Below are 12,399 nucleotides of genomic sequence, written 5' to 3' on the forward strand. Positions count from 1 at the left end.
ATCTCAGAACAAAATAATTTTTAAATTTTTACTTGTAATATACGGATATATTCTAGCACAAAAGAGTGGTCACAAATGTTTGGAGCTTTGGGGTTTAAGTTTTATTTACTTATTTTAGAGAGAAAGCAAGTGAGCTAAGGGAAGGCCGAGGGACAGAGAAGGAGTCTCGAGCCGATTCCCTGCCGAGCGTGGAGCAGCAGAGGGCTCAGTCCCAGTACTATGACATCACGATCTGAACTGAAACTGAGCCAACCAGGTGCCCCACTGGTCACAAATATTCTTAATTTAATATATCCCCAAAAGGTTATTTAGATTACTTCTAGAAATTTTCCTTCTACTAATGAGCACAGGTTCTTAAAAAGAAGATAAATGCCAAGATCCCATTATTCTGAGTCTTGTTGACAATCAGAAAGGAAACTGCCATCAGGCATCAGGATCCCAAGTGTAATGATCCCGTATGAGCAGGTTTTGACCAAGAAAATGACTGTAAGGTAGCCTATGGCCTCAGATTTATGGGATCTTTTAGAATTACTGAGAGGGGGAAAAAAAAAAAAAGGTCAACACATAGTTTAGGATAGAAGGCAAAATTTAGTAACACTAGGTATGGAAAAGAGAGCAAAGAACTGAAAGTATAAAGGAAGCTCCTAATTTTGAAGTGTGGGTTTAAAAATCTTAAGAATGGGGGCACCTGGTGGCTCAGTGGGTTAATGCTTCTGGCTTTGGCTCAGATCATGATCCTGGGGTCCTAAGATCAGCCCTGCATCAGGCTCTCTGCTCAGCAGGGAGCCTGCTTCCTCCTCTCTCTGCCTGCCTCTCCCCCTACTTGTGATCTCTGTCCGTCAAAAAAAAAAAAAAATCTTTAAAAATCTTAAGAATGAATACACTTCTCTACATAAAGAAAAGCACTCTTCCTGTATTACTGCAGAACAGGTAGAATTTACTTCAGATCTGAATTCATCATGGTGGTCATTAGCAGGATAAAAGAACATGGTAACTATGTTTCATGCTGTAATTTAAATACATGATTTAGGAACAAGACCCCAAGCTTTAAAAAATGGGCTCGCAAAGCCAAAAAAAGCAATTTCAACATTATACTATCATTTCGGGACTCCTACAAGGAAATCTGATACCTTCATTTTGTTTCAAGGAGAACAAATTTAGGGATAACTGCCATGCTTGAGCATGTACATTTTATGTTTAAAAGATATCAATTCTGATGTTTAAATAAATATACACAATTAGAATCTATGTAATAAAACTTAGCAAGGGGATTACATTACAAAAATACCAGAAAATGAAGTGTCGGTCCTAAAATACATTTCACTGGTATAGACCCAAGTGGCCAGCTTGTATTTGTTCAGGGAAAAAAGTTCTGTTCCTGGTAATGGGTCCTCTGGCTCAAAAATCGAAACCAAACCAGGCTATCCTAGATCTAAAGTCATGACACTGATGCAGCCCAGCGATAGGAAGGGTCAAAAGGCCAAAGGAATTTTTCATCCTGAATAAATCCTGAGAGGGATTTAAAAGTCAAATTGTAACCACTGGTGGTTTAAGACTGCAAGGATAAAGTTTTATCATCATTGCCAATAAACATTACACTGAAAATATTTAATTTGCTCATACTTCTTACTTTCCTTTCTTTAAAAACTTTTGTTTAAGTAATCTCTATACTCAATGTGGGACACAAACCCATGACCCCAAGATCAAGAGTCACATGCTCTACCGACTGAGCCAGCCAGGCACCCCTTGTTACTAGTCTTTAAATGGACATTTGACGAAACCTCGATTTCACTCCATAAATGTGATGGTAATTCTGTATGCCCGCTGCGACAGACTGTAAATTCCAACAAAAGGCCCTGCTAACAGGAGACCATCAACAGGGTAGGTGCTGTCCCACACTGAGGCATTCAATTAACCCCTCATGAGAAGAATCCTGCCTTTGATGAGCACCTGTGAGCCCTCGGATGCAAGCCAGCAGCACTTTCTACTCACCTATTTAAATACAGAGACAAATCAGTGCAACTGACAGGCTAAGTCTAGAAAAATAGTTATGGGATCCTCCATGATGGGAAATGGCCTAACCTAAAACAGTCCCTCTCCCGAGACTTTCTGGCAAGGCTTGTATTTAATATTATCCCCAGTAAAGAATGGTTGAATCCGTGTCCACTCATTTTCACCAAATCAGAGCCATCACGCAAGTCGCTAAGTCCAGAGTCGCAACACACCTGCCCCCTTCCTGCTCCATGCTACGTTGAGCACAGACAGAAATCAGTTCCTCCCTCATCTCTACTGGTTAGCAGTCGGGACTGTGAGGTTCCGGGCCTCCTGGATTTGCTAGCAGAAGTTTGGTGGAAGAGATGACTTCCCCCTGGATAGTGAGATGCTGATCTCCAGAGAGTGGTCCAAGCTACAGCTCTCAATCTATAAAGGTCTTCGGTTGAACACTGGTTGAACAGAGGTCAAGGGGAGAAGTGTTAGTTTCTGAGGAGGTGACATGTGAATGTTTACAGCTCCCTAAAGAAGGGGACAGAGCTGAAGCAAGCAGTGCAAGCCACTGGTGGGATGTCCCTAACAGTTACACAGAGTGCGCCACCAAAAGCTTCCTGTGGCCTGGGGCATCGAATTTATCTAAATGTTATCTAAATTGGGGCTTCTTTAGAGAATGTTGGGGTGATCTTACTTTGAAAGAGATTACATCCTCTAATGCAGGGGCCTTCTCTATAAAGGGCCAGATAGTTAAGTATTTTAGGCTTTGCAGGCCATACCATCTCACCGTAATTACTCAATTTTGCTGAAAGCATAAAAACTGCCACAGAAATAAATGGAAATAAATGGGCGTGGCTACATTCCAACAAAACTTTAGTTACAACATCAGACAACAGTCTGATTTAGCCCATGAGCCAGTGTCTGCCAACCCCCCATCCAGACAGCCAAACAACAGCAATAACTAGTTGCAGAATTTAAGTGTAAAAACAAAGATTTCATGAACTCCTAACGCTTTATTCTGACATCTCCTCAGAATCCTTCTATCTTCCTGAATCACCCTGATCTTTTTGACCTGAATTAAGTGGGAATTCCTCTAACTGCCTTAGTACCACAAACTACTGAAAACTCTAACTACAGCTTCCAATCACTTACAGCCAGACGAGGAAGACAGTAACACAACATCTGCCCAGAGGTCACATCAAGGGAAGGAGCATCCTAATTAAACACTGAAGCTCATCAAGGGAGGTGTCCCCTCTTACCACCTGACCTTCCCCTCCCACCGCGGACACAGCCTCACTGACAGTCATTCCAACAAAGCAATGCCTGTAGAGAATTTAAAAAATTAAAAATAAAGAATCACTGGGAACGCCGGGTTTATAAATCAGCTTTTGCAAAGCAACCCAGGTTACCTACGTTTTTAGCCTTCGAGCCACCATGCCAGTAAGTACTGGTATGCTCTGTGACAGCCCACTCTACTTCAAAGAGAAGAGACGTCCACAAGGCTAAAGGCTGAACAGCTACTACACAGAAATCAGGCTCCTGTGAGCGGCACAAGGAAAAGTGGACACCAGCACTATTAAAGCTCGGGAAGAAGATGACTCCCGAGCGCCCGTACGTCCTGGAAGTGAAGGCGCCCGATTCACTCTGCATTCAGTTACTTCATCTGAAATGGGCAGAAAAGCGGTTACTGCAATTTATAAATGGACATGTTTCATAGTCCAGGAGAAGGAAGGACTTTATCTAGAAGCCACAGCCTACCTGGGCAAGGACACTTTCTAAGGCAGGCACGCAGGATACAAGAGTGAACTCGGCAACACTGAAAAGCCACGTGCCCATCTCCAGCCTCTGGTCTTTAAGCCCGAAACCACTGCTGCAGACTGAAAGTGATTCGCCAGGATTTGCTTGCTTGGAATTTTCAGTGCGGTATTGTTTCAAAAATCAAGAATAAAAATCTTCCACACCCACCAAGACCTATACTTCCCAAGAGAGGAGCAGGTAGGGGGTGAGCAGAAGTGCTACAAGCAATCTCTGAGGGAGGGGCCAGAGCGGGGCGGGGGGGGGGGGGGAAGCGGAGGGGTGGGGGGCGGCCGGGAGTGTGCGGGAGATTGAATAGGAAGGGCCGGTGGCCCCAGACCTTCGGGACACTCCTCCTGCTCTAAGCTTTAGGGTTTGGCACCCCATCCAACTGGACCACAGAACCTGCTTGCAGTGTCTGCCAAGTCGACTGTGGATGTCAGAAAGGAAAGATCTTCGAGAATGAGGAAGCTGAGAGGCGCTTCAGGGAGCAGTGCAGAGACACGGAGTTTACTCAAAGCGGTTCCATCGAATAACACGTTTATTCTTGATGCTTCGGAACCCCCTCCCCTTTATGATTAGAGAACCAACGACACAAAGCTCTTTGGATGTTCTGAACCAACTCAGCTAGTCCCAGATCACGAAGTCCTGAGTCTGCTGCTGCCGATTTCTGGCGGGGCATTAGGGGGCATCTGAGGTCCGCTCTCTGACATCAGACAGAACAAAGCTGGAACCCTTATGCAGAACATAACCAGCAGTCATGTATCTTACTAATTAAAGGAAAAAACTGTCTTGCTAGAAGAGTAAAAGAATGAGATCTTTTAGGTAATTTTCTGGTTAGCTGAGTGTTAAATAAAAAGAGATGTTTTACTTAGTCCTTAAGTACTTATTTTGTCTCAACTATTCTCCACTGTATTGGTCCACACCCTCATAGAGGAGCCGTCAAGGCAACCAACACAATGCAGTGTTTCCTGAGTGACCGAGGAACCAGTCGTTATTTTTAATACAGCATCATCAGTTTCTATATCAATGATGATTATATAGAATCCCACCCCAATCAGAAGTTCAGAAAATTGGACTGAACATATTCTGAGCCTAGGGTGAGGTCTGAGAGTTGGTTTTAAATAAATCCCTTTCCTTTTTTTATTTATTATTTTTTTTTTAATTCCATTTGCCTCTCCGCCTTCAGACGAGTGCAGTCAAGAGCTCTACTCCGGGACAGCTGCTTGTTAAGACCATAGAGCCTCTGCAATGCAACAGCTGTTCCTCTAAGAACGTATTTTCACCTCCTGTGCTTCCCCTGATGATGCCGGGAATGCTTGAGGAGGTTCAAGAAGGGGTCCCTGACAGTGAAGAAGGATGGAGAAAGGAGACAGCGCAGGAGGCGCACGAAGGCATGAAAAGACAAAGCTTATGAAAGAGAAGGCCAAGAAGGGGGGCCGTGGGGGAGCTGCGAAGGGTCAAAGGGCAGGGAGAAATTGCCAGAAACAGCCCAGTGTACTTTGTTTCGTCTATGTAAATTAACCTGAAGATGCAAATCCTTACTCGGAGCAGTCTGGTTCTTACAGGTACAGATGCTGATGTCAGGTAAGACTAAAACCACGTGGAAAGCTCTTGCCCCAGCATCTGCTCTGCCTGTTCCTTCTAGCAGCCTTGTTCACTACAGCAAGGACGGCCTCTGAAGCCATCCACCTGTGCCGGTCACTGCAGTTAAACTGGTGGTTCAAACAGTCAATCCAGAGGTTAAGACAAGGACTAATTCCCCAACTTTAGAGAGAAACAAGATCCTGTTACCAAATGAAAATGATACTCTCAGTGACCAGCTGAAACCTGCAGTATCCTTTGTTCCAAAGTCATGAATAGGCTGTCGCTCCTGATGGTCCATCCCTTACCAATCAATTTTGGTTTCAATAACCCAGGTCACTGAAATGTGTCCAGACACCACACAGACCAGGCTGGAAACCCTTAGACGGAAGCTGTTGTCTCTAATGCCTGAATACCAGAACAGCCACAGTCTTTTGCTGAGTGTTCAGCTCTCAGAGAATTCAAGGTCAGCCCCTCCATGGCCTTCCACGAGAAGAGTGAGGTTTTAAAAAGGAGGCCAGGATCTTAACAAAACAGTAGCAGGAAAGACTATAAATACATGTTTACATTAGAGAATCACTCTAAAAGATTTCATTGTAGTTCAAATTCAAGTGGATTTCAAGACAGCAGGGATGAAAAAATCACAACGACTGTAAGGAATGGCCTACCTATTCCTGAATTAGCTCCAGTGACCACGACCACTTTGCCGGTGAAGTCGCGGCCCTGAAGGATCTCCATGGCGGTGGTGCTGCCGTCGTATCTCTGCCTGCTGGTTGGCTTCGTAGGGTTATCATCCACCGTGAATGCCAGTCTCGGGTCCAAATAGGTGGTTCTTTTATTTATATGGCTGCAGAGAAAAGGAGGAGTTACGCAGGAACTTAACAACATCAATGCCCAGTAGGTGCGCTGACAAATTACAGTACATCTGTACAAAATGATACTCCACGGCCATTCAGCACCACTGTCTTGAAAAATATATACAGGAGAAAATGTTCACAAAACTTTACTGGAGGGGCGCCTGGGTGGCTCAGTGGGTTAAGCCGCTGCCTTCGGCTCAGGTCATGATCTCAGGGTCCTGGGATCGAGTCCCGCATCGGGCTCTCTGCTCAGCAGGGAGCCTGCTTCCCTCTCTCTCTCTCTGCCTGCCTCTCCGACTACTTGTGATTTCTCTCTGTCAAATAAATAAATAAATAAAATCTTTAAAAAAAAAAAAAAACAAAAAAAACTTTACTGGAGAAGGACAGGGTCCTACACAATTCACAAAGCACACTCCCTACCTTTTTTTCTTTGAAGAAAAGCAGACTTGGAGAATAAATTTAAAACAATTAAAAGTAGTTATTCCTACTGGTAAGATTACAGTTATATACTATATATTTTTCTAGCTTCGAGGTATATTACTTTTACAAGAAATTTGTAAAATTTGTTGTAATTTCTACTGAAAATTACTACTGAAATTTTTACTGAAAACCAAAATGACTGAGTTTCTATATAGACACTTACTCGACAAAAAAAACTTGTCCGTTCTCATCAGTTTCTTGTTCCCATCCATATGGCAAATCTGAAACACAGGAAGACTGACAGGTCTACATGCGGCAGGGATAGGGCACACAGAGGCCCATGCCCTTCCAGCCCCTGCCCCAAAGCCCTTCCCACCGACCAGCAGCCATGCTGGGCCAACTCGGGCCATGTGTAGCAACTGTGGCTGTTACAAAAAGCCCAAGAGAAATCACCCTCACCACTCCACCCCTCTCTCATTGCCGCCTTCTGCCATATACCATGAGCTCCGAAAGAGAGCCCGATTCCTTGATGGCTCCCTCCTAGAGAACCTTCCAGAAATGACAGAGCAGCCTGTCTGTCCCCTGAATGACAGTTTTGCTATCTAATTAATGCTTTAAATGCAAGGTTCTTTGCTTTATGACAACCACATACAAACCTCCTGCTATTCGTTTTCTTTTTCCAGTCTTTGGATGTTCCCACTGGGTTTTCTCCTCAGCATGACTGTTTAAAAAAGAAAAAAAAAAAAGTTAAAACTCCACAAAAAAATAGTAAATGAAGGTTACACTACTAAAAATTAATCAAGGCATTGCTTCCCCCCTTCCCCCGCCCAAACAACACTATTTCCCAAGAGAAGTAAAGCCAGAGTTCAGAAAAGACATATTCAGAACATAAATGCTCTGGTCCAATTCCCTGGAAGGGAAGGAGAAGCAGCCCGAGGAAATCTCCTGAAAGCCTGACTCTGTGAGCAGGCTGTGGAGGACGAGAAAGAGAAGCGGACGGGAACCCCCTGGGTCAACTTTAGGAAGCTTAGTGAATCACTCAGAATATCCAGAGATGTTCTGCATTTGTTTTCGTTTTATTTCAGGAGAGATGAACAAACATCAGTCTACTTTATGATACTGATGTTTAGACATCGTTTAGCTATAATATTAATCTTAAGTATTTACTCTTTCCACAGATATAACTTTGAAGTGTTTTAAGCACTGACTCCTAATTGCTCCCAAGAGGTATTTAAAAATGCCGTTAGAATAGGTCACCTCACTGCAAGTTACTCAACTTCAGAGCCTCAGTTTACCTATCTGCAAAATGGAAATGATCCTAAAACTCATCTCCAGGAATTGCTATGATAAGGTATATAAAGGGCAGAACACAGCACCTGACATATAAAATACCATCAAAAGTGCTACCTATTATTTTAAACAAATCAAATACACAAACTAGTCTTATTTCTGTGGTAAATTCAGCATCTCCTCTAACAGCAAATAAAGTTATAATTAAAATCATCAGTCAATAACAGACAAGAGATACCTGTCAACAGGTGATAAAGAATCAAGAAAAACATAAAAATACTTCCTCAGAGAAGCAGCCGGCTGTTGCAAGAGGCATTCACAGGGGAGGCTGAACTTCTAAAACTCCACATACTCATGCCAAAGTAGAAAATAATAATTAATCACCGACATCTAGATGATGAAATCTGAATATGCCTTCCCTACCAGTTACTTTAAAGAGAACAAATAAAGCACAAATCTGCGGTAGAATTTTACACGTGCCAAGCAAGGTGTTTTGGGGAACTGCAGGCTTCAGGTCTGTTTGCAAACTCTCAGTGGTGGGTTCCACAGCCCTGGAGGCAAAGGCTTGGGCTCCCGCCCGCCTATCATCAGTCAGCCAGTCTCCCTGGCCCCACATATCCACCTCACGGGGCTGCTGGAAGAAAGGTAAGGGACACACTATTTGTGACAGTGACAGGCAAACAATGAGGTCACTGTACAAACGCAGGGTATCAGCAGCAAGGACCAACGTCTACTCGTATGTCAACCACCACAAAATCCTACTTGCGAAAAGGGAGAGCCTAAGCCCCCGGGAAGGATAAGCTGCTCCTTGTGGACACAAGCCCTGCCTCTCCTTGCGAACTGAAGGAACAGTGAGCAAACAAGCCAGACGCCGGCAATGACATACACCGCTCCTGCTCTTTGTTTTGCTTTCCTCCTCATGCTTCTTCGAGAAAAGTTTACAAATGTGATTTTACATTTTCCTCCGCCTGGTGTTAAAAGCAGTTCGCATCCCACATGCAGACAGCAAACTGAGCTTTGAGCCAAAAACACCTGCCCTCAAGAATCCACAAAGTGCCCCTGTGAGTGGAACGCAGACCCCCGCAGGCCCCCCGTGCAGCTGAAGCCCAGACACCTAGCCCTGGGCCTGGCCTATGGAGTCGCCCAAATGGAAATGGGCGGAATGAAGAGATGCTTTCCGAAGGAGTTGGAAAATTCGCTGAGAACATTTTTTTTTCGGTCCTGAAAAACATTTAAAAAAAAAAAACAAGATAAACATTGTCATCCCCATGTTTTTGACTTTGACAGAAAATGCCTAAGTCAGGGTTTCCGACCACTGGCAGTCCTGACATTTAAGCCAGACGGTTCTCTGCTGTGGGGGCTGTCCTGTGCCCTGCAGGACGATTAGCTGCATCCCCGGGATCTACCTACTAGATGCCAATATACCACAGTTGTGGCAACAGAAAATGTCTCCAGACATCACCAACTGTACCCTGAAGGACGCAGTGTCCCTGAGGGTGAACCTCAGGCCTGACACAAGAGAAAAGTACATAATTTGGTAATAAGGATTTCAGAGCCCAAATGCTCATGAGTTCTGGCTTTCCCATTCACCAGCCATGTGCACTTAAAGAGGTGTTTAACCGCCCTGTGCCTCAGTTTCCCCATCTATAAAATAGGGATAATAGCATCTACTCCTTGGGGTTACTAAGGACTCAATGAGTTAACATTTGTGAAAAACTAAGAACTGTGCCTTTCAGACAGAAGCATTAATTTAAATAAATACCCACATATAAAACTTAATTAAAAGTATTCTTAATTATAACCTAAAATGACTTTTTAATGAACAGAAAATCATGACACATGTCCCCAAAGTGTTATCTTCCTCTCCTTTAAACAGAGCCCTCTTCTATTTTTTCTTTTTCAATAAGCTTTTTGTCATTTAAAAAGATAATTAACAGTGATCTTAATTTAAACCAAAAGGATCAAAATTAAATCCATACCACATTACATGGATATCACTTTCAAGTATGTTATTCCCGAAATTTGTTCTGAGGCATAGTTCACTTGGACACAGACAGCCGGCTGTGAGGAGGGCCAGCCTGTGGACCAGGGAACCATCTCCTGACCAGGCAAGGCTGGCCGGCCCTCTGGCTGCCACAGTGCCCAGACTTCAGAAGTAAAGGGGGCTGGGACTCAAGGGCCCAGGAACGCCCAGGTGACTGTGGCGAGAGTCCCAGGCACTGAGACCTTGTCCCTCCATCCCCAGCGCCTGGCTTGGGCACACGCGCTGCTCTGGACCATGCCAAGGAGGGGAGAAAGGCCCACCAGTTCTCACTGGTGCCAGGTCTGCCCTCAGCGGCACGACTATCCTCTCCCTGGTGGGCCCTGGAGCCATGGGCCATGCATGCTCTTGTGGCCTGTGAGTACAGCACGGGTCACATGGGAAAGCAAGAGGGGCCAAAAGAAGCCACACAACAGGAGGGGGCAAAGGTATGAGTCAGGGAGCGGGTTCTCATTGGGAGCTACAGCCTTTGTCCTTGGGGGAGGCCTTGCTGCAGCAAGACTATCTGAGAACAGGAACTACTCAGAAGGCAGTCTTCTTTTAGCCCATTAACCGTTTCCAAACCCCAAGAGAGGACAAGTGACCCTTCCAGAGTGGAAATAAGACAGACTAGGATGCTTGTAGATCAGGAGAGATCAAGGGGGACGGGTGAGAATCCCGGGTTAGGATCAGTCAGAGGCATCCTTCCACCTGGAGAGCTAAAGAACAGAGGGCGGGGGGACTGCAGAGGGGGACCCCAGTTAGGACCCAGCCATAACTTGTCACTATATTCAATGTAAACAACAGGGCCAGACAGGCCAGTTGGAGACCCAACACTGGGGAGGAAGGAGAGCCTTTTCGGAGGCCATATACGCACCGTGAATCCCCCAGAAGCACTCGGAGGTGCTGACTGGGGTGTGCTGATCTTACTTAGAGAAAAGAAGAGCCCAGACACTGGATGCCGTCGAGGAAGGAAGCAGATGGGAAAGGCCGCTCAACAGAAAGTAGGAGGCAGGGTACCACCAGGCTCCCGGCAAACTTAAAAGGAAGTCAGGGAGCCCAGGCTAAGTGGCTAGAACGAGGGTAAGCCCCACACAAAGCAGGAGGCAGGATGCCACAGCACCTTTGCATTCCAGGGACCCGTATGCCACCTGCTCAGGGAGGCCCAGGGAACCCTTCACTGGAGGAATTAATTCACTCATTCCACAGGGACTTAGGTCTCACAGGGGCTAAGCACAGGGGATTCAGAGGGGAACAAGAAAAGATGCCTGCCCTCACGAAGCTTACAATCTGCGGGAGGAAGGCAGAGTGCCAACAAGGGAACGTGGCAAAGATGACTACAGAAAAGGCCAAGTACCAGGACTCAGATAACGAGATGCTGGGAGGAGGGTGCAGCGGTCAAGGATAAGGGGAAGGTCTCGGGTCTGGGAGATGACAAAGCCCTTCATATAGCTCTCCAGGAACCAGGCACATAGATCTCCAGGCAGCGTTAACAGAGAGTGTGGCTCGGAAGCTGCCTGGAGCCCAACAACAGCCTCACGGCTCCCAGCTGCTAGACTCTCCCCTACCATTCTCCAGACCCAGAAACCACCTTTCGAAAGATATAAATCCGATGGCACTCCCTGGCTCCAAGCCTTCAGCGGACCCTTGGGTCCTGACGATGGAGCCCCAGCTCTTCCATGAGGCACAGAAGGGCCTCCACACCCGGGGCCTTCCTCTGCTGCCTCAATCTTCCCAGTCCTGCTCCAGCACATGGGCCAGAGAGAGGCCTCCACTGTCTCCTCTGCCTGGGCTGCCCTCCTGGCCCTGAACACGCCCACTTCTACTCCTGCTGAGGCCCGGCACACGTGCCAACTCTCCCCAAGCCTCCGAGGTGCTCCCCACCTCCTCACGCAGGCCTCACATTAGCTAGCTGCTGCTCACTAGCCACACACTGCACTGAACTAGCCACGTGTCACTCTGCCATACAAGACCGGCTGACAAGTGGGTCTTATTTATCTCAGTGTAACCAGCAGCCAGCAAAGAGCCTGGCATGTGGTAGAACCCCAGTGTGTCTTGAATGAATAAACGCAACAAGGTCTATCTTTCTTTTTTTCTTTTTTTTTCTTCCTGGTTTTGTTTCTACCAAGCAACCAAAGACAGCAGCAGCTCACAACCGTGGGTAGATTAGAATCTCCTGGGGAAATCTTACAACATATCAGTGGAGGCGGGAAGGGCCCAAACCAGTTGAATGAGAATCTCTGAAGGAGGAACCAAGGAAAAAGTATTTTCTAAGCTTTCCACCTGCTGAAAATCACTAATTTACAACCCTGCTTGTCAAAGCCAAATGATAACCTGCCTTACGGGAAAAGCCTATAAAATACAGATTCCCCACGCTGGGTGTCTGCCGCATGAAGGTCTCTGATTTCTAGATGTAGGACCATCGACAGGTGCTTCTAATGAGGCTTA

General features: G+C 45.9%; 1 protein-coding gene across 13 annotated transcripts in view; it reads right to left on the bottom strand.

Annotated features, from left to right (window-relative positions):
- Window positions 1–12,399, bottom strand: part of WWOX (WW domain containing oxidoreductase) — a 958,224-nt gene that overhangs the window by 936,636 nt on the left and 9,189 nt on the right. For all 13 annotated transcript variants that reach the window (XM_082711173.1, XM_082711171.1, XM_082711170.1 and 10 more), the window contains exons 2-4: window positions 7,298–7,362; window positions 6,865–6,922; window positions 6,033–6,211 (exon numbers count right to left, since the gene is read on the bottom strand). In XM_082711173.1, coding sequence (XP_082567299.1) covers window positions 6,033–6,211; window positions 6,865–6,922; window positions 7,298–7,362 — 302 coding nt within the window. The remainder of the gene's footprint in view (window positions 1–6,032; window positions 6,212–6,864; window positions 6,923–7,297; window positions 7,363–12,399) is intronic.

Source organism: Mustela nivalis (genome assembly GCF_964662115.1).
Source record: "Mustela nivalis genome assembly, chromosome: 18".
Lineage (NCBI taxonomy): Eukaryota > Metazoa > Chordata > Mammalia > Carnivora > Mustelidae > Mustela > Mustela nivalis.